This window comes from Cyprinus carpio, chromosome A4, assembly GCF_018340385.1.
Source record: "Cyprinus carpio isolate SPL01 chromosome A4, ASM1834038v1, whole genome shotgun sequence".
NCBI classification, from domain to species: Eukaryota; Metazoa; Chordata; class Actinopteri; order Cypriniformes; family Cyprinidae; genus Cyprinus; species Cyprinus carpio.
The window spans coordinates 87452-111158 of record NC_056575.1 but is presented as its reverse complement, the minus strand read 5'-3'; the positions used below and the strand labels follow the sequence as shown (position 1 = coordinate 111158).

Genomic DNA, 23707 nt, shown 5'->3' with positions numbered 1-23707 from the left:
ATTTATTTATTTTGCAAAATTTTTATCTCACAATTCTGACATTTTTCTTGTAACTCTGAGTGCAATCAATTCTGACTTTTTCTCCCAGTTCTCAGAATTGCAATATGTAAACTTTTTTTTCTCAGAATTGCAAGGAAAATATGAGATTGTGAGAAACTCAGGAACAAACACAGTTACAGAAAAGACATGCATTCTTTTGCATACTCCACTGGATTTGCACTGACATCTTATTGGGACTTTATTAAACGCAGGCATTAGGAGTTGGCTTAGAGAGTGAATGTTTATAGCGATTTCCGTGTGCCATGTGCTGTAACTCTGAAGCCCTCGGGAGCCGATCGGCTCTGGACAGAGACTGAGGGAAAGTGTGAGGAGAAATACTGTGACACGCACAAATGACCGGCATCAAAGCTGCTGCTGCTGGAAAAGCCATTACGAGCGAAGGAGAAGGAGAGGGAAAAAACAGACATCTGGGAAGCAGCAATATCTGCTTATTTCAACAGCCTTCATCACTAAAGAACTGGAACCGTCAGTCAATTTCAGACTGTTTAGAGGCTCTGTGTGTGAAGCAATGTTGGATAGCAACTTCTCTTTGATTCTCAGATCTGCACTGACAACAGTCACTTGTTTAGTACCTTAATGTATCTGTGTTTTTGATCGAAACGACTCAGTGAAGGATTCAGTGTGTCACATATTAAAACAGTCACTTGTTTTGCTCCTTAATGAATGGCATTTCTGAATGAAACACTGAGTGAATGATTCAATGACTCCCTAATAAACTTCTTTCTTAGGGCAGTTGTGGCTTAATGGTTAGAGAGTCAGACTTGTAACTCATAAATTGCAGGTTTGAGTCTTGGTACTGGAAGGGATTGTAGATGGGGGAGTGAATGACCAGTGATCTCGTTCAGATTTTTTGATTTCGGATGAGGGCTGTATGGGATAAAAGAGCTGAGGATAAGCGCTAAAGCAGCTCCAGTTTCATGGATGAGGAGACGCACATCATCAGAGGAGTCTGGGAGATGTCACTGCACACTCACTGCATGAACACAGGGACAGAGACGAGTCTCAGGCAAGAGTAATGAACAGCATGTGTGTGTGTGTGTGTGTGTGTGTGAGGTGATGCCAGGCAGATGACTGTAAATAAAGGGCTCCTGACTGTCTCGGCATTAGAAGTCATACAATCTATGACTTGACTTGAGCGAGGAAAAATATTATATTACCAACATTTATCTTTATGTTATTATTTATATATCTGATTTATAAGTAAAAAAAAATTATATTTAAACATCCATTCAGATATGACGTTAAAATGATTAATCCTATTATGAATTTTAAATGTTTAATCTTGATTTTTTTAATTTTAATGTGAGTTGTGTTTTTTTGGTGTTGTTGTGTGTTTTGTTTAGTGTTGATTGTTGTTTGTTTGCCAAAGTATTGCGTTGTTGTTTTTGTTGTGTTTTTTTTTATTTATAAGATATTGAATCATTCACTCAACTGATTCGTTCAAACGTTCTGATTAATTAAGGAACAAAACAAGTGACTGTTTTCATTAATGAAACATTGAATCATTCACTCAACCACAAAACAAGTGACTGTTTTCATTAGTGAAACATTGAATCATTCACTCAACCACAAAACAAGTGATTAATGGAAGATCAATGAATCATTCACTCAACTGCTTCGTTCAAATTGTTATGATTCATTCAAGGAAACGAAACAAATGACTGTTTTCATTAATGAGAACATGAATCAATTCATCTACCACCGATTCGTTCAATCGTTCTGGATCATTAAGCGATACAAAACAAGTGACTGTTTTCATAATTCATTGAATCATTCACTCCCACCGATTCGTTTTACAAGTTCTGATTCCCCATTTATAGGAACAAAACAAGTGACTGTTTCATTCGTGAACCATGGAATCATTCACTCCAACACACAAAAAATGGGACTTGTTTTCTTAATGAAAACATTGAATCATTCACTCAACCGATTCGTTCAATTGTTCTGATTCATTAAGGAACGAAACAAGTGACTGTTTTCATTAGTTAATTATTTGAATCATTGAATCATTCACCTAAACATGTGAATGTTTTAATTTTTTAATTATTGAAATCATTGAATTTCATTAGTCATTTTTTGTTTAATTAAGGAACAAAACAAGTGACTTTTTTCATTAATGAAACATTGAATCATTCATTCAACCGCAAAACAAGTGACTGTTTTCATTAATGAAACAATGAATCATTCACTCAACTGATTCGTTCAAACGTTCTGATTCATTAAGGAACAAAACATGTGACTGTTTCATTAATGTTATAATGAATCAGTCACTCATACGATCGTTCAAACGTTCGATCATTAAGGACACAACGATTCTGATTCATTAAGGAACAAAACATGTGACTGTTTTCATTAATGAAACAATGAATCATTCATTCAACCGCAAAACAAGTGACTGTTTTCATTAATGAAACAATGAATCATTCACTCAACTGATTCGTTCAAACGTTCTGATTCATTAAGGAACAAAACATGTGACTGTTTTCATTAATGAAACAATGAATCATTCACTCAACTGATTCGTTCAAACGTTCTGATTCATTAAGGAACTTATTCATTAAGGAACAAAACCTGTTTTCTTAAGAAACAATGCATCATTCAAAAGTCGTCAAAACGTTCTGATTCATTCAACATGAGCTCATTCATGAACATGTGTTAATTCTCCCACTTCATTTGCTTTTCTTCAATCAACGATTTCAATGTCATTAGGAATAAAAAGGCATGCAAAAGTATCATCATGAGCTCATACGGCAAACTTGTGCTTTTTAGTAATGGTCTTAGTCAGAAATAAATCAGTGTTGTCTTAAATATTTAAAATACATACCTTATTAAATATCGTTTACTTATTTAATTCCACTAGTAAGGTTTAGTTATTCAGTGTGATTTGGTTGGTTTAATTGTGGTATGGTAGGTGGAGTCTGACCTCCGTCTGTGGAACATTCCTAACATCTGCCTGTTAGTTTCTCTGATCCGCTTTGAATAGTTTGGTCTGGTGAAGCGTCAGGCACGGCCCATAAAGCTGCTGTCTGACACCTCAGCCCCCAGACCAGCCCCGTCTTTCTCTCGTTCTCTTTCTCTCTTTTTTCTTTCCATCCATCTGTGTGTTTCGCTCCTCAGCAAAAGCAGCAGCTCGGTTTATTTATGTTCAGCTTGTCTGGTGGGCTCCAGATTCTCTCGAAGCATCCATTCTCATACTCGCTCACGCAGCCGAAAACATCTGCACGCACACAGGTGGTGAATCTCATCAAACCATGTCCAGGTCACATCTAACTTTAAATCACAAGGGAAAAATATTTTTATTTATTTTTTTTTTTTTTTCACAAATAAAGCCTATTTTAAGGCTTGATTAAGCCTATTTTTGTAACAATATTTTATCACATTTAAGCATGTTTTGACCATTTTCTCATTACCATAATGCATATGAATGTTGTACTTTTTGTTTGTTATACTATTTTTATACTGTGTTCATTCATACATTCATTCATTCATCCATTCACACATTTTTCAGATAATTAAACCTATTTTAAGGGCCATTAAAAAAATTTGTTATACTATTTTTATTACAATTAAGTATTTTTTTTAATAATGCATTGATTGTGCATTTATCATGTATTTATATATGTATTTTATTTTGTTTTAATATATTTTTTAGTATTTTTTTTAATAATGCATTGATTGTGCATTTATCATGTATTTATATATGCACTTTTACCTTCAAATTCAAAATAATTTTGTAAATAATTTTTTTCATATTATATTTTTCACATTTTTGTGACATTTAAGGTCTATATATATATATATATATATATATATATATATATATATATATATATATAACTTTTTTTTAAAGTTTGTAATATTTTCACTGTGAATTTTTTGGGGTTAGAATTCTGTATTTTGTCTTTATTATGTTGCATTTACTTTAAAATCCTATAATAAGTAAAATATTTTAATTTTTTTAAATATATTTTACTATACTATATTTTTAACATTTTCAAGAAAATTAAGACTATTTATGGTTTTAGTTTTGATTATTTTTGTTTTTTTTTTATTTTTATTTAGATTTTTTTCATTTTAAAGTAAAAGAAACAAACAAACACACACACACACACACATATATATATATACAGGACATACATACATACATACACACCTATTTTTTTTTATATATATGTAATATATATATATTTTATATATATAATTTAAAATTTTGGTCCTATATTATTTGTTATATTTAAGCTGTTTTCCTTCCATTTCTCATTACCATAATGCACCTGTAAGTTTTTATACATTACTTGGTTGCTTTTAAAACTTCAGAAGGCCAGGTCTTCACCTGCACACTAACGGCTCCTGGTTTGAGAGCTGCAGGTTTAATCAGAGCTGGTTTCTAGTCTTTTCTCCTGTGTTAATGGTTTTGGCACCAGCGTCCTGCCGTGGCATCTGTGTGTCTGCAGACGTGACCGTGTGCCGTAGGAAACATTCCTGATTCCAGCTGTGAGACACACGGAGCTGCAAAGGACGGACAGACATGCGTCTCTGTGTGTGTGTGTGTTTGCATTGAGTTCCTGCTGCAGGACACATGGACTTTCTGGTTATTTGTTCAGCATTTAAACAAAGAAAGCGCTTCGACGCTCTGCAGAATTACAGCCCGCTGACCACCGCATGTTTCACGCATGGGAAGCTCATTATTCATGCGCAGGTTATTTATATTCAAGCATTATTTTTTTTCAAGCTGCGGGGAGGTTTCTATAGGTGATTTGGTTGAGATGGGTGATTTGTGATGGAAGTGTTGACCAAAATAATGGCAATTTTGTTAAAGAATAGATTTCATATAAGTCCTTCATTTATAGATTTACAGCAGTTATCATTGATATTCTATAGTTTTTAATTAATTGAATTAGATTTTTTAGATTTACTATTTTTGTTCAGATTTATTGATATTTTTGTTGTGTTTTTGTCATTTATTTAGCTTTTTTTAAAAATATGTCTATATAATTTGTATAAATTTTTAGTTTTAGTTATTTTGTTGTGTTTTTGTCATTTTTATTGATTTAAAAAAAAATAATATAATATTTATATATTGTCTTTGTTGTTAACAGAAGAGAAGATTTGTTGAACTATAATATAATAATATAAGAATATAATGTATTTGTTTTGATTATAAAAAAGGTAAAACGAAAAAAAACAAATAAAATATAATAAAATATTTTAATAACATATAAAATACAAATGCGACTATAAGTATGTATGGGTTAAAAATCATTTATAAAATATGTGTATATTTAAAAAGCATATAAATATTACCCTAAAAATATGAACATATAAAATAATAATAAAATGATATAAATACAAAAGCAATAATGTATTTGTTTTTTATATTTATAAAATATATGCATGTTAAAAATTAATTATAATACAAATGCAACAAATGTATTTGTTTATTTATAAATCTTTTATTTATTTTTATATATATTAATATATATATTTATTTTTATTTATAAATATGTTATATTTAAAAATTTTATATTTAAAAATATGTAATAATTAAAAATGTTTATTAATATATTTTTAATTTTTTTTTTTTTTTTTTTTTTGTTGTGCATATAAATTATGTATATGAAATGTTTATTTTTTAATTTGTTATATTTAACAAATAAAATTTAAAATACAAATTTATAAATATGTAATATTTATATATATATATATTTATTAACAAAATATGAACAAATATGATAGATTTGAAATTGTTTTTGTTTTTTTTTTTTATTTATTTTTATATTTATATATATTTATATATATGTAAATGTATGGTCTTGGATGATGTTGCATGATGTGGACTTGTTGTTAATATTGGTTCTATTTATGTATTCTCCACCCACAAGAATTATGCCAGAGGAAGTTCATCCACCTAAAGGATGATTTACACAACTTCCCGGATCAAATAACCAACATTTATACTGAATAATTCATGCTAGTGCTTTAACAAAAACACATTTCTGCTTTTAAACCTCCTTTTTACATGCCACAAATACTGTCAATAGAGCTGCACTCATATTCAACCCTGTATATTCCTTTAACCGCCTACAGAAGCACTGACTGTGTGTGTGTGTGTCTGTGTCTGTGTGTGTGTGTGTGTGTGTGTGTGTGTGTGTGTGTATGTGTGCCTGTGTATAGGGTGTGTGTGTTTCTGAAGTGTTTCTATTGGCGTTTTGCAGGGAAAGCCCCTGAGCTCATGAGGCATGTCATTCCCCAGAAAATTACTGCAATTACTTTTCCATAACAGTGTGGAAAGGTGAGAGTGTTTCTGAAGTTATACATTGAGGAGAACAGTTTCCATGTGAAATACACTCTCGCTCATGCATGTATTTATGCGTTATGTGTCTAATATAGAAAGAAGGCTGTAAAAACTTTGCAGTAAACAATCGCTGCTCAGTCTGGAATGATTCCTCGCATCCGGATCCAGCTGTTTAGTGTCTGGATATAGACATACAACCATAAATATATGTTTATTTAATACATAATAAATAATTATTATATTTATTTACGTTTTTTCTAGAACATCTTAAAAATGGTAATTAAATAAATATTTAGTTTTATTTATTATTGGGAAAAAAATAATAATTTAAAAATTTTTTTTTTTTATTTATTTTTTTTTATTTATTATTGGTATATATATTAAATTGTATCATTTAACAAACACATTTTTAATTTGAAGTAGAAATAAAAATATATAAGTATAAGATTATCATTGTTTTTGATTATCAAATATTATATTAATATATTATATTCATCATACATATATATAAAATATTTTAATTATAGAATTTAAAGTAGAAAAAAGGATATAAAACCTTCACATGGTCCTTAAATTACTTCACATACCATATAAATATATTTATATAATAAATAATAAATCAATTGTAATATTATATTTATTAAATTTTTTCTAGAACGGGTTATAAATAATTTTTTTAGCAATTTTTTTTATAAACGTAATATCAATTTATTCTCTTTTTACACTATAATTTATATCTAATCTTTTTATATCTTTAACTGTTTTAAATTAATTTTAAATATATTTTTAAATTATTTTAAAGTTTTTAAATTCCTTGTTTTATTGTTGCGATTATTTTTTTATGATTATTTTACTTCCTTTTATGTAAAGCACTTTGAATTACCATTGAAATGTGCTATATAAATAAACTTGCCTTGCCTTTTATAGTGTTTTAGGGAATATTTAATTGTATTTTTGTTGTGCACATCATGAAATGAGGAAACAATCAATCTGTTGCTTCTAAATATTAGATGCTTGACATGACAATAATAAGAAAATTACTTTAAATGACATCAGATGGCAGTAAGTTCATGTTGAAATTTTAAAAAGCTGTAAAAGCCAATAACTGAATCATCCGTTCAGTCTTGTCCCAGTGCATTATGGGAAAGCGTGGTTCAACTGCTGATACACCGTGATGGGATTTTCTTGTCATTCGTCGCTCACGCTGTTTTTCCCTCACCCCCCGCCGCCATGAGATGAAGGGTTTAATTTTTAATGGCATCAGCTGCTTGGTTATGGCTGTGGAATTACAGTAAAGTGCAGTGAAACTCAGTTGTTCTCAGAGGAAGCCGATTGGTTATTCGTTTCGATCTCAGGAGTGTTTGGCTGCAGAGCATCTGAATCAGAAACACTCATTGGTTTTTGGTTTCGGTTTCAGTGGATCTTGGATGGAGTGAATTTGAATAAGGAAATGCTTTAATTCCTGAGTATATATGTGAGTATATTTATTAACTATACAAATTGTTTATTCGTTTATTTTTAAGACCTTTCGTATAAAAACTGCATTTAAACAGCATAAATGAGTCTATGTTTATTAACATATATTAGTTTACTATTAGTGTGATGTATATATATTAGTTATATAACTTTTTATATTTTAAAAGTTTTTTAACTAAATTAAATGATATTTATATAAGTAGTCCATGTGACATCAGGGGGTCCGTTAGAATTTTTTGAAGCATCGAAAAATACATTTTGGTCCGAAAATATCAAAAACTACGACTTTATTCAGCATTGGAACTGCATCTCCCCACCCCCTGACCAGGCGATGCGGTTATGGAGCGCGTTCAACAACACGCAGTTAAGTGATAGCCGGGTCGCGGAACGGAATCACTCGATGTAAACCGGATCTTCGTGAACCAGTTCAACCAAAAATCGAACTGATCGTTTTGAAACGGTTCGCGTCAACAATAAGCATATCCACGAAATGACTTAAAGCGCTTTTAACTTTTTTAACATGGCGACACCCCTCATTAGGTCAAATAAACCATATCCACTGAGTTAATTCCCATTACAAAACAGTACACGGGACTGAACCGGCCAGATAACGACGAAACATTGATCATTCCCGATCAAGAACCGTTGCTCGGTGTTGGATCACGGTAGTGAAGGGGGAGGCGTCTTCTCCGCGAACCCGGTTATTTCGGACAGTTTGTTGATTAAATAAACCGGTTTGCCGAAAACGGTGCAACCAGTTTGGGTGTGTTCGCTCGACGTAATGACGGCTTGGCGATGATGCTCCCTTGGATTCAAGCCTTCGTTACACCCGCGCTACATAACATTAGCACCGAATCCGGTTGTCAGAAGCAAGTCATCAAGAATACCCAGTTCGGTTTTCAGACGCCCCTGTGTGTCTCTGCTTCACCGGAATCACGCTGCGGCAGTATCATCAGCTCGGTTCTCGAACCGACGCCGTCCGACAGAAACGGTTCTTGACTCGAGAACGAAGTCAATGTTTCGCTCGCTATCTGGCTCGGTTCAGTCAGTGTACTGTTTGAGTAAATGAATTACCCGGATATTGGTTTATTTGAACTCAGAGGGAGTGTCAGCCATGTTAAAAAAGTTAACAGCTTAAGTCATTTGTGGATTAATGCTTATTGTTGACGCCGAACCGTTTCAAACGATTCAGTTCGATTTGGTGAACTGGTTCAAGAAGATCCGTTACATCGAAAGTGATTCGCTCGCGAACCGGAAGATCACAAACTGCAGTGTGGTGAACGCGCTCAGAACATACCCGGAGAGAGTCAATGCGAAGAAAGTCGTAGTGTTTGTATTTTTGGCCAAATGTAATTTCGATGCTTCAAAAAATTCTAACGGACCCTCTGAGGTCACATGGCTACTTGAAGATGTTTTTATTACCTTTCCTGGACGGACAGTATACCGTACATACATTCTCAATGGAGGGACAGAAAGCTCTCGGACTAAATCTGCGTGTATTAAAATATACAACATTATGATATTACAGCAGTGAATGTGTGCTCTACAAGATGACACATTATATATTTCATTTTTAAAAATACATTAGTATTTCATTCTAAAGCATAGAGTAAATACATTATTTTTATGTTTTATTGTTTATTGACCCATATTTGATTTTTAGACAGCTTGAAACACTGGTTATACTAGTTATTTCTTCTTCAAATTTGGTGGATTTTTCTCATTTGGTGTCTTGAACATGCATGCAAAGATTCAAGACATAGATGTGTTTTGGAAAGGCTTTACACATTTTGGTGCCTACGATGGTGTTTGGGTAAAAACTGACTCCCATTGGTTTCCATGCAATTTCCCAAAAATCAACACTTTGAAAAACAGCAAAGAGTCTCAGAAAACCTTTACTGTAGTTTGTTCAAAGACTAAAATATGAGATACATGACAACTTATCAAATCAAACTACAGTTTTCAATTACAGTTTGGTCAATTTGTCCCAAACTTGATTTTAAAAACTGTGTGAAACACTGGTTAAACTATTTATTTTTTCTTGAAATTTGGTTGATTGGTCTCATTTAGGGTCATGAATGAGCATGCAAAGTTTCAACACAAAAATATGTTTTGGAAAGCTTGTACACAATTTGGTGACTACGATGGTTTTGGGGTCAAACTGACCCCCTTTGTTTTTTGGAAAGCTTGTACACAATTTGGTGACTACGATGGTTTTGGGGTCAAACTGACCTAAAATAGTTTTCAAAAACCATTATCATGGCTTTTACACAATAGTTAATTTCTATTGTTTAGCCTCTGACAAGCTGCAACAGAGGTTTTAATGTCAAAACATGACTCTTCTGTGTTTTTCGTAGTGTTCATTGTTGGCGAATCGCATGGAATTTGACCCTAACACAAATCCAGTACCCATATTTTCAATGCAACAGGAGGTTTTATGAATGCAAATTCATCTAATTCTGCAAATTAAATCTGTTCTGAATCAAGATTTTGCAATAAAACATAACAGCAATCAACTGAGGCTTATAATTCGTGGAGCAGCAGTTAAATCAAACCGAACAAACCCATGAAATGTGATTAGTATTTATATTTCAGTCCGAGTTGTTTTTAATTTTTTTGGGTATAAATCTTTTTAAGTTAAATCCTGAAACGCTGGGCAGTCGCACTTTCAAACCTCTGGAACGTTAAAATAAGCTTCTCTCCTGTTCTGTGGGAATCAAAGAAGCAGATCTATTTGAGCTGCGCGTTCGTCCATCGCTCCTCTCAGCTGACGTTCCTCCAGTCATATCCTGTGGTCGCCACTGGCAAAACATCCCAGAATTCCACTGCTGTCACCGGAAAGGAGAGGCCTTCTTTCTCCCACGTTTTTTTTTTTTTTTTTTTTTTTTTTTTTTTTCTCTTTGCATCAAAATCCTTTGAAAGAACTGTTGGACCTTAGAGGAAAATAGGGTCAATTTGACTCATGGCACAAACAAAAGCACATTTATCATTCCTTCAGCAGCCCAGAGCGCCGTCCTCGTGATAATGCTGGCTTTTAATTTGAGCAGACAGGGGGCTTTTGCCAGACAATGTGCCAGAAGCGTTTCCTTGGATGAAGCAAGAAATTCATGGGAGTTATGAGCGTTAACGAGCACAAACGGAAGTAAAAACTCTTTTAATATCTTTTAAACATCTGAAGACACTCTTTTTTCTACTTATTCTACTTAGAATCATGTTTAACAATGGAATTCTTAGTGTGAAACTACATTACCCATGATCCCGGGAAGAAATCTCCACCAATCAGAGAGTTCCGACAAGTAAATGGACCAGTTTAGCGCCTGCCCACTTTTTAAGCTTCACTGATTCCGGAAGGATTTTTCCAATCATTTTTCCCATAGAGGGATTTTAAAAATGTTTTGGTTAATGCATTAGAAGCCATGAATCATACCAACCAGCTACGAGGAGAATCACAACCTACAAACTTTTATTTGAAGCAAAAAAAAAAACGAAAATCAGATACAAGACTGCAAACTTTTAGTGATGGGAAGAACTACAAAGCCATGAAGCATTTCGAATGGCATAAATCGAATAAAAAAGGATGGAGAAATTTAAAAATATTAATACAATAAAAATACAATATGTTGTAAAGTTCATTGCATATATATATATATATATATATACACAAATATTAAAGTATTTTTAGAGCATAGGGCAGAGTGGGCGGAGCTAAAAATCTCTTTTTGCTCGCTACAACTCCCTGATTGGTGGGTTTTTCTGTACAGCATCATGGGTAATGTAGTTTTCACAACAAATTCTTCTATTAAACGTGATTATTTACAAAATAAGTTGAAATAATGTTGTTCTGTTGCTCGTGCCAAACGGATCGCAAGTCTGAATGGAGACCTTGTGTGTGTTCACAAGGCATTTTGTCTGTCGTTTCATGCCACGATTTGTCACTCTGGACACAACAGAGACTGAACTGAGCAGACCAGGACAGCACACTTCCGGATATATCAGCCGTGAATAAACAGAATGAGAGTCCTTCAAAACCTCAAACACAAACTGTGATAACAGCTTTCTGATATGCTGTTGCCATGTGACCTCATTAAATTGCATGAGTGGCATCCAATTATCGTCTAACAAAAAGGATTATTTTTCATTGTAGTCTTTTTTTTTTTTTTACATCATCTTAATATTTGACAATCTGATCAAAACCAGTCTGTATTTTACTTTTGTATCTTTTATCAGAATGAAAATTATGGAAGTCTTTTCTTTTTTTCAGAATAAAATAATATATATAATATATATATTATTATTTATTTATTTTTTATTAAAAGGTAATTGCAACTTTTGGTTTGTAATTCTGAGTTTTCTCACAATTTTAAGCTTGTATCTCGCAATTATCTTTTTTCCGGGAATTCTAATTTTATATCTCGCAATTCTGACTTTTTTTCTTGGAATTCTAAATTCGCATCATGCAAATCTGGTACTTTTTCCTCTGAATTCTGACAGTTGCATCTCTCTGATTTTTTTTTTTTCCTTCTCAGAATTCTGACTTTACATCTCTACATCTCACAGTTGCGACTTTTTTTCTTGGAATTCTAAAGATGCATCTTGCAATTTCAATTTTTTCTTGGAATTCTGAGTTTACATCCCACAGTTCTGACTTTTTCCCATTTTGAAGTCCTTTTTTTTCCCTCACCATGGAATAAAAAAATAAATAATAATTAAAGGCTGAGCATATTGCATTGTGGGATTTCATATATTCTCTACAGTGTGTCAGATTTTTTATCGCATACTTCCAGGGTGTTGTGAGGCAAATGAATGACAGCTATTCAGATGCTAACGGATAAAGACTCCAGGTATATAGAATTTGTTGGCAGTGTTATACTGTAAATCTGTGTATTCTATGCATACTCAGCACACAGTACATACTGCATACAGTCATTTGTTCTGATACTCCAGCATGAAATGTTCTATTTAATTATTCTTTTTTTCTCTTTCCCATGTTGATTTTCTCTCTTTTTAGATCCGTGTGTGAGGCCAGTCATTCATGGCAGGTTTTCAGTAGCCGGCCTGTGTCTCAAAAAAAAACATTATACTTTTTAAGTGTTTGCTGCGGACCAAGTGTTGAAGCACTACCGCAGTGGGAGGTTTTGACATGGCTCTCTGCGTTTAACTGCACATCCTGTGAAACTCTCCCTGTGTCCTGAATGTGGGAACTCTCGGCCCAATCAATCAAATTGGCTGCCGTGGGCCGTGAGCTGCTGGGTCAGCGCTTCTGATTCGGGTAGTGTGTGGGAGAACTGCTGTACTCCAGTGTGTTCTCAGCCATTTACTCTACTCAGGACAGTTTAATGCTAAAGATGGAAATGTGGGTTAAACTGTAATTAAAGTCAACATGTAATCAAAATTGACTTTATGTACTTTCTTAATACATATTATTATTGTGAGTCATGCAATTCTGCAATAATTGATGCAATTATTCGAGTTTTTTTTACACACACACACACACACACACACACACACACATATATATATATATATATATATATATATATATATATAAAATTGGGCAACTTGCTGATTTAAGTGTATATGTTTATTATAATATTATATTTTATAAAATATAATGGATTTATTTATTTTTCCTTTTGATTTTGGGATGACTATTCAAATTTTATTTTATTGATTTTTTTATTTTTACTTTTGATTTTGGGATGACTATTCCAGTTGCTGATATAAGTGTATATCATTTATTATATTTTTTATATAATAAAATCTAATTTATTCATTTATTTTTTACTTTTGATTCTGGAATGGATGTATTCTAATTTATTCAAAAAATGTAATTTATTTTTTTATTTTGTTTATGTAATGTATGTATTCAAATAAATTGAGATGATGTAAAAAAAATAAATAAATTATTTATGTGTGTTTGTGTGTGTGTTTTTAGGTTTTTTATGTTGTACAAGTCAACTTAAAACACTCCTATTGTCTTATTAATAATGCATCACTGTACATGGTCTACTTTTATTTGTGTACACTCACAATGAAAACAAAATATTGTGCTTTTGTAAAATAAAGAAAACATAAGATGTCGCTTAAAAAAAATGTACATGGTCTACTTTTATTTGTTCATGTATTTATTCCTTGTATGTACGTATCTAGTATTTTCACATCTAGGTGGAAAAAAAATATAAATTTGTATTACTGTCTGTTCAAAATAAATGAAAAGAAACTGAGAATAGATTTTTACACCCCTTATTTTAATATATATATTTATTTATGATTATTTATTTATAATGGTGAGCCACTTAAAAATGTAACATAGGGAGGTCATGTGACAATAATTATAATGGTGAGCCACTTAAAAATGTAACATAGGGAGGTCATGTGACAATAACGAAGCACATAGAATGACTTTCCACGTTTTCTTCTCCTCCTCAAAACCACAAACCACATAAACACACACCGAGGCGAGGTACCGTGGGCGTGAGATAGTAGCTTTGGAAAGGTGCCGTGGAAAGTTTTTGGGTTTTGTTGGTGGAAGGTTGATGTAGAGTGTCTGTAGCTTGATGGAGTGTGTAGTCTGAGGGGGTTGTCGACACACTGAAGCTGCCGAACCCACAGATTCACCCATCAATCAATCAATATACCTCCTCCATGTGCAAAGTATCGTCTTCTAGAGGATTGCAAAAACTGACATCTTAAAGAGGTTTGTACACAGATCTTTAACAGACCTCTTGCAGACGTGCATGTGATATCTTGTGAACAAGCATTTAGAGATTGTCTTTATGTAGTAAAAGGAAAAAAAAAAGAGAAATTCGTATGTATATCTTAGAGATTGTCTTTCGCATAATATTATGTTGCAAGTGATTCTGTTGAACCCCCAGGATAGCAGAAGTAACGTTTGCAAGATCGCTCATACTGCTGTGTACAAACATCTGAACGTCTTTAAGATGTCGTTTTTTAAATGCTGCTAAATCTTAAAGACATCTTGTAAACGTCTATTTGACATCTGATAGAAAGCATCCTCTAGATCAGGGGTACTCAAATATAAACTTGAAAGGGGCACCTACCAATTTTCCAATTCTAGCCGAGGGGGGGGGTCGGAACATTGACCATCCAAATTCCAAATACAGAACTCCAACACCCCCCACAAAAGCCATTCCCAAACCTTTTCAAACTCTACCCAAACAAAATATATGGTAGACGGTTTAGTGGGTGAAAGGTGACACCTTCTTTGTGCCACCAGTTGTTTAAACTTGGGCAGAAAAGGTGTGAAGGCCAGGCGGAGGGCAGGCATGATGTAAGTGATTCCTTGGTGGACGTGTGCTGCGGGTAAGCATTTTTCACCCATGTGACATGGTTGAAAAGGCAGATTCACAGCAGTACGTTGAGGGAAAACATGGTTGAGACTAATGACGGGCCATCTTCTGCAGAAGAGGAACACCTACTGCAGTAAACCCTCTTCGTCCAGAAGGTGACAGGGGTCACAGTGTGAGATGCCTTGCAGTCTAGGTTTTCTTGGAGGCTCAATTAGCTCTGTTTGCAAGAGAAGCAGCATTGGCCCCTGGAAGACTTTGTGGCTTCAGTTGAAAATTCTGCAACATTTTTGACAAGAATAGAAATGGATTTTCGATGCACAACACAGAATAGTTTTGCCCGAGGGAAATATTCAAAGCGGAGTTTGGAAATTTTTTACTCATCTTTTCCAGGAATTCAGCATAATTTATGACGGGTGATGTTGTCCTGCCACAGATCTGAATCCAAAAGTCTTGGAAAGTGAAGAAGGTTCTGCTGTAAGTCCACATTTGAAGACCTCCAAGATTCCTTATGGAAAGCACGGACAGCTGAAATGAGCGTCACACACTGTGCTGTTTTTGACCTGGAGCTTTATATTTAAGGTCATTGTGAGAGGGAAGTACATGTCAGTTAGAAAAGCAACAACTTCAGTGTCTTCTTATTCGTTCAGGATGAAATCCAAAAATGGTTTGGCTTTTGCCACTCTTCTGATTCAATAGAAAATGTCTCCAGATCTTTCCGCAGGTCCAGTGCCAAAAAACCGCTCTCGAGTACCTTGACTTTACTAAGCCACAGGACATCGTTGTGAAGGAGAAAATCATCAAATGTTGCATTTTACATCTACAAAGGAAGGCTCACAAAACGATGTGTTGCAGAGCCCGAGGATGCTCTCAGATAGTTGATACAAGTTTCATGAGGTGTGTTGTCATTAATTCTTGCGTACTTTTCTCCAAGGCTGGCCCACACAAAAACAATTGGTGAATTATGCAGGGGATGTCATGAGGTCAGGGTCCGGTGAGTTTCTCAAGCGTGACACTAATCCCCCTCTCTTCCCCATCATACATGGGCACCATCATGTACCAATGGAAAACAACATGCTTCAGGGCTATCTCTCTGTCTCTAAGGCATCTGTGTCACTGCTTCATAAAATGTCAACACCCCTTGTGTGGTCCATGGAGGTTTGTGAGACCCAAAACATCTTCATGAAAAATTCTCCCTTTTGCTCATCAACAAATCTGGACAAAGGCCCCTGAGTTGTGCATTGTCTGTGTTGTCTGTGGATTCATCCACAGCCCAATGAATGAATTTCGGTTTTTTAATAGCCAAAGCATAAGTTTGTCAAGCAAATAATCCAGCAAGTATTTCAGTTCGTCTTGCAGCAGTGGAAGCAGAAACAGGGTAGGTCGGCTTATTTTCTGGGAATTATTTCATCCTTTTGAGTACATTCAAAACAAGCGGGTCACCACTTCACTAATACACTCCCTTGGACTATTTCAGCATCCAAAGAAGGATATTATAGTGTTTCCCAGGACCCAAGCTCCTTGTTGTGTGGCTGATCTAACTATTACAATGGCTTGTAAGCTTCATAGGATGATTCAGCAGCTGGTTATTTTTATTGTCCTTACCTCGGTGTTCTGAGGGTAATTTTGTCAAAATGGGCATGCTTGGTTCATAATGTCGTTTTACGTTACCACTTTTGGTGATTGCTACCGTCTCGGTGCAGATTAAACCACTTGGTTTTCTGCTTCCCACGGGGAGCCACGAATGCATTTTTTCTGGTCAACTCACTCTTAAACTCGCGTTGGTCAGAATCAACTTTTCTTTTTTTTATAAGCGGCCCCAACTTTGAGAACGCCATTTTGCACTTTGCAGTCAGCAAAAAAAAAAAAAGGTCAGTTAGTTATCGATGAGTTGCACTGTGCTCGCAAATGGTTAGAATGCCTGTTCGCCTGCCCGGGCCCAGGAAGATGTGATGTGGTAGATAAAATCAATCTGGCTACCTTGAGTGAGCGAGCGAGCGTGACGTAGTGAGCGGACGTTGCTATAGCGACGCTGTACAGCTACTGTGATTGGACATAGATGAAGCAGCCAAACCGACACTAAAAAATACGTCTTGCAGACATCAAATAGACGTCTGTGTCATGTACATGTGATATCAAGGACATATTTAAAGATAGACACACACATTTACAGCACAAAACAGATATAACAACAATAACAGAACAAATCAATATTTTTATATTTATACAATAAATTAGCTAATTATATAGACATGTGATCGCATCTACGAATTTATCCGGAAATGTTTTCCATCATACTTTATATCTATCTAACCAAATAATCCAATAATTAGAAATATCCACCTCACGTTTTTTCTCGTTTCATTCACATATTGGTGTTTCTATCCAGCATTTTCATGAAATATTTTCAAATCCACTTAAAAATATGTTTAAGTATTTAAACATAGCATTTCAAACTTTAGATTAGAGTCTGAAAGCGACCACCAATAAACCACCAGCAACACCCTAGCAACCAAAAAGAACACCTTAGCAACCACCTCAACACGTTAGAATCGTAGCAGCAGCACAAAAAAAAACAAAAAACACACACACACATATATATATATATATATATATATATATATATATATATATATATATATATATATCGTTTTACCTGAGAATATTTGGCACAATGTTGAAGATGATGTCATCTATATTGATATAAGGCTTCCTAATAATTCTTTCATTGTTCAAACATATACTTTTTATCGTAATAGTGCTTGTATCTGATTAAAACTACGGTTCCATCTCTAATCAAACACACCTGAAGTTCATTTATCTTAATAAAGTGTTAATAACTCTACCAAAGAAATCGACGATACCTACAAAAAACGCTGGCTTTGAGATTGGGAATGCCATAATAAAAGCACAATTATTATATGCTGTTTTTGTATAGTCTCTATTGTAATCGATGATACCTACAAAAAACGCTGGATTTGAGATTGGTTAGTGGTCAAACTCTGCCCTCTTGTGGCGGCGACTGAGAAACGCAGCTCTCATATTTCAAACGGATTGGTTCTCATTAAAATCATCAATTTCCCCCAACATGTGGCTTTCAAACTACAAATAATTTAAACTTTAAACGAAAAAAGGACTGCTGGATTTATGCACACCTGCCAATGCTAGCTATATTTCACGTCCCTTTCACTATATTTACTACACATTTATGTGAAATGCAATGAAAATGGATTTCAAAAGTGCGAAAATGGATTTTTGAAGTGCATACTTATGAACATTGGTAATGTAGTTTTGAATTGAATTGAGTTTTGCAGTATTTGTTTAATTTTGTTTTTGTTTCTGTCTACTTTTGTTTTTTTTTTATTTTGCACTTATATTTATATTTTTAATTGTAAATTTTGTTAATTTTAATAGAATTAAATGTACAATAAATATATAATTGTAATGTGGTTGTAAAGTATTGTCAATGATCAGATTACTGCTGCTTATTAAAACTAACAATTATAAACAAAGAAAATATGAACAAAATTTAAACACGTCGTCTAATGTCACAATGCAAATTTATTGGTCCTAAAAATGTTTTCTTTTTGAAATTTTCACAACTTTCTGATTGTAAGGTGACTCTTTATTCTTTGAGCACCTCAGCAATCTGTCAAGCACTTTGAGTTCACTAAAAACCATGCAACAAGATTGATTTTCTCCACTTTTATTCGTCTGTAATGTGAAAAGCACAAACATACACTTTAGAAGAAAGTGTTTGGTCTCTTGGTGGTGAAACGGGGCTTGTGCTGGCGACGCAGAACCCTGTGAGGAAGAGGGAACTTGATCTTGGAGTCCTGTTGAATCGAGAGATGAAATATTAAAGCCTTTAGATGCACGTTTAAACAACTCGCAATTAATGTGCATGTGATAAAAGCTGAAACTCGTAAGCATCATTTGAATGTGTAAACTCACGTGGAACTGCTTGATGGCGGGTCTGCGGCATTTGTTGGCTGGGATGATCTGCACCTTCATGATCTGGATGGCGTGAGCGCGGGCACGATGCCTGGCACCCATATCACGATCTGAAGCACAAATCAAAAACATGACATTTCCTATAGAGTTAAAACAGAGCAGCAACGCTCATGCAGCAGGATCTCGTGTCGCACCTTGATTTCACTTTCAGTGGCACGTTTTACAGCCTATGAAAGGCGACAAGGTTCGGTTTTTCTTTGTGCACACATGGCAAGGGCATGACACTGGGAGGAAATGTCCTTTGGGTTAGTGTGTGCAGGCTGAACGAGTGTGTTTGTGAAACTCACAGCACTGAGTGACGGCTCCAGACGTGGTCAGGTCTCTGTACTCGCGGTACATGTTGTGGGTCCCACTACGAGAGTCGTAACGCAGCCAGATGCCGAAGTTTTTCACCTTGAGGGGAGATTTCTCATGGACCTGTGCAAGAACACAACAAGAAAACAAACAAGCGTTTAGACTCCAGGCATGTCATCTCAGAAATAGGAAAAACGCTCATGACTTGCAGCTCCACTAGACTGAATGCATTATTTTGTAGTGCCTCAAAGCAACAGGAAAAGCTCTGTGCTTGCTGCTTTCATTACTAGGGCTGGAATCAGTTCCAAAGGGAATCAACCCCCTCAGTCCAAAAAGGGGAATGAAACCCCCCCCCCCCATCAAAAAGATAAAAAAAATTAAAGGGAATCAACCCCCATCCCCCCACCACTGCCAAAAAGGGGGAATTGACCCCTTCACCACAACTGAAAAAGGGAACCTACTGCCACCATCAAAAAAGGGCAATCGATCTCCAGCCCATCAAAAAAGGTGAATCAGCCCCACCTCACTATCAAAAAAAGGGACTCGACCCCCACACCATCAAAAAAAAAAAAAGAAAAAAAGGAATCAGCCCCACCTCACCCTGTCAAAAAGGGAATCGACCCCCACCCCATTAAAAAAGGGGAATCGACCCCCACCCCGTTAAAAAAGGGGAATCGACCCCCACCCCATTAAAAAAGGGGAATCAACCCCCACCCTGTTAAAAAAGGGGAATCGACCCCCATACTGTCAAAAAGGGAATCAACCCCCACCCCATTAAAAAAAAAGGAATCAGCCCCACCTAACCCTGTCAAAAAGGGAATCAACCCTCTCCATCAAAAAAAGGGGAATCGACCCCCACCCCACTTAAAAAAAGTGGAATCGACCCCCACCACATCAAAAAAAAGGAATCAGCCCCATCTCACCCTGTCAAAAAGGGAATCAACCCCACCCTGTAAAAAAAAAAAACAAGGAATCAGCCCCACCTCACCCTGTCAAAAAAGGGAATCAAACCTCTTCAAAAAATCACCCCACCCCGTAAAAAAAAGGGGAACCCTCTTCAGCAAAAAAAAGAGGGAATCGACCCCCCCCCCCATTAAAAAAAAAGGAATCAGCCCCACCTAACCCTGTCAAAAAAGGGAATCAAACCTCTCCGTTAAAAAAGTGGAATCGACCCCCACCCCATCCCCGTTAAAAAAAAAAGGAATCAGCCCCACCTCACCCTGTCAAAAAAGGGAATCAAACCTCTCCGTCAAAAACGGGAATCTACCCCACCCGCCAAAAAGGAACCGATTCATGTCTTCACAAATAAATGACGGTTGTTAAAGTGTAACAAGCACAGAGCAGACACACTCGTGCAGCAGGACCTCGTGTTGCACCTTGAATTTCACTTTCAGTGGCACGTTTCACAGCCTATGAAAGGCGACAAGGTTCCAGGTTTCTTTTCGCACACATGGCAAGGGCATGACACTGGGAAGAAATGACCTTTGGGTTAGTGTGTGCAGGCTGAACGAGTGTTTGTGAAACTCACAGCACTCGCCGCCAAAGGGAATCGACTTCAACAGGCTTTAAAGGGATACTACATCCCAAAATGAAGAGTGTCATTAATCTTACCCCCATGTCGTTCCAAACCCGTAAAAGCTTCATTCGTCTTCGGAACACAATTTAAGATATTTTGGATGAAAACCGGGAGGCTTGAGACTGTCCCATAGACTGCCAAATAAATAACAGTGTGAAGGTCCAGGAAAGTATGAAAAGCATCGTCAGAATAATCCATCTGCCAGTGATTCAACCGTAACGTTATGAAACGACGAGAATACTTTTTGTACACGAAGAAAACAAAAATAACGACTTTATTCAACAATTCCTCTCCTCTGTGTCTCTGCAAATCAGCGTACGCTATTTTGTGTCAGCCGTGCTGCTCTGATGCGCGGTTTTCTTTCAAACAAAAGCATAAATACACGTAAAAAACGTATCCTTGTGGCGCTGCTGACACAGAAGAGCATACGCCGCCTTTTTGTATTCTTTGTGAACGAAAAGTATTCTCGTCGTTCATAACGTTACGGTTGAATCACTGATGGTAGATGGAGTATTCTGACGACGACCTTCATACCTTTCCTGGACCTTGACACTGTTATTTATTTGGCAGTCTATGGGACAGTCTCAGGCCTCCCGGTTTTCATCCAAAATATTTTAAATTGTGTTCTGAAGACGAACGAAGCTTTTAAGGGTTTTGAACGACATGGGGGTAAGATTAATGGCAAAATTTTATTTTGGGGTGGAGTAACCCTTTAATAGAGTGAATCATTAATTTGCATCTTTTGCTCACTAACAGTGAAGGGATGTCTGACTCACTTCTGCAAACCTGTTCTTTCAGACTATTCTTTTCAATGAATTAGCAAAGAAAAAAACGATTGCAGATGCTCTTTTGTGCATTTCTAACAACTATGTCACAGTATGTCCAGCTGAAAATGATAAAAAGCTTTGTGTGTGAACGGATATTGCCGATCATCTTTCATTCATTCATTACAGCTGAGATTTCTCATCAGTGTCACTCTCTAATACTGCGTCTCATAAACATAATACTGTTTAGGCAAAGGGAATCGACTCCAAAACCCATCTGGGAATCAAACAGCCCTATTCGTACCAGGCCACAGTAGACAATCTCTCCGGAGGCTTTCTTCATCTTCCTCAGCTGGGAGACGAAGTACCAGAAGCGAGACTTGGCCACCACATGGTTTGGGGCGAAGATCCTCATGCGGTACAGAGGGGGCGCCGGGTTTTTAGCAGAGGGCAACAGACGCCCAACAACCTTATACTCCCGAAGCTGCAGAGAGACAGAAAACACATTCAGAGATCAATACTAATTACATTTCAGCTTAGATCCTACTTGGGGAAACTGGGAAGTTTGGGAAGACCTGACTAACAAAATACAGGTGTGACTGATAAGTGGAGGATGTAAACTTGCACTTAATTTTTTTATTTTTATTAACTATTTAAGATATAATCCCAGAGCATTAAGAAAATATTTCAGCCTTTCCGCTTCAAAAAAAAACCTTAATTCAGTGTTACTTGCAATTTCCTTGTGAATTTTCTATGTATTATTAGATATTTAATTAGATTGGTGTCTTATTTCATTGTGGTTTGACACCATTAGGCAGTGTTTAAGGTTTACCAACTAAACCCTGCAGAAAGCAGCTTGATTGAGCATCTTTGACTTATCAAAATGTATCTAAACCTGAATATTATTTACTTTAATGTGCACAGAATAACATAATCGCTACTAAATCAACCTAACATCCGGGCACTGAGTGCGTCTAAATGCACAGTGTGATTAGCGCTCACAAAACGAGGACAACCGCTGACCTCAAGCACACAAAACCGTCTAAAACATAAGAATAAAGCACTTAAGAGTGTGTTAGACAGCAGATTTAACGCGAAACCTGTGCTGTGTTATGTGTTCGCTGCTGAGCACATGGAGTCACTCCACAGCCGCCATGTTTCTCTCTCCGCTACGATCAACGCGTCAAAAGCGAATTTAGCGATTTAATCCTAAACGTGTGTTGGGTGAAGTCACTGTTACGGATAGCTGGGTGCTTTATGTGTGTTTTCGGTTTATCACTGTGAGGTTTAAACGACTATGAGTTGATTTAAAAAGTTTTTTACGTACTGTGCCAGACGCCTTCATGGTGTCTCTCGCTGACGGCCAACTGTGAAAGAGGAAGCAGCAAGGCGGGGAATCCTGACGTCAATCCTCTTCCGAGGGGGCGGGTCTTGCTGGAAGCGTTTTTATTGGTCACTCAGAGCCGTCAATCATAGCCGTTACCGATCTTTTTATTTTATTTTATTTTTTTTCAAAGAATATACAATGCATACAAGTCAAACTACAAAACACACGATGCCACGCAATTCTGCAAATTATTTATTTCAATTTACGAGATGTTTTTATGACTTCTTATTTCTAGTACGCCTTCAACGAGTCAAAATATTTACAGTAGAGCCTAAAGGAGCTTTATGTATATGAAACTTCTCAAGAATTAACTTTATTGTGTTATCATTTATATCGTGGTGAGATATCTTCTTTAAACCTATTAAGAAAAGCATTACAGGGATAATATATATATTTTAAAACGAATAATTTGGCGAGAAAAACCTTACTTGCTGACAATATTTTATCCCTGTAAGGTATAGAAAACAATTCTTTCCATTACACAAGTGCTTTTGGATAACAACTAATGTGAGAATTATTACATTTCTCATCCAA

General features: G+C 35.7%; 1 protein-coding gene and 2 non-coding genes across 3 annotated transcripts; all 3 read right to left on the bottom strand.

The window, feature by feature from the left end:
- Positions 1-18828: 18828 nt before the first annotated feature.
- On the bottom strand, positions 18829-23218 carry LOC109073523 (60S ribosomal protein L18a). Its single transcript, XM_019089632.2, has 5 exons — positions 23114-23218; positions 22091-22270; positions 19440-19569; positions 19093-19202; positions 18829-18974 (listed from the first exon to the last, which is right to left on the bottom strand). Exons 1-5 carry the CDS (start codon positions 23129-23131, stop codon positions 18882-18884), a joined length of 531 nt encoding a protein of 176 aa, XP_018945177.1. The 5' UTR covers positions 23132-23218; the 3' UTR covers positions 18829-18881.
- On the bottom strand, positions 19276-19410 carry LOC122141761. The gene has a single exon (XR_006158085.1). It is a non-coding gene; the product is annotated as a small nucleolar RNA SNORA68 (small nucleolar RNA).
- On the bottom strand, positions 20812-20947 carry LOC122141760. The gene has a single exon (XR_006158084.1). It is a non-coding gene; the product is annotated as a small nucleolar RNA SNORA68 (small nucleolar RNA).
- Positions 23219-23707: the final 489 nt, after the last annotated feature.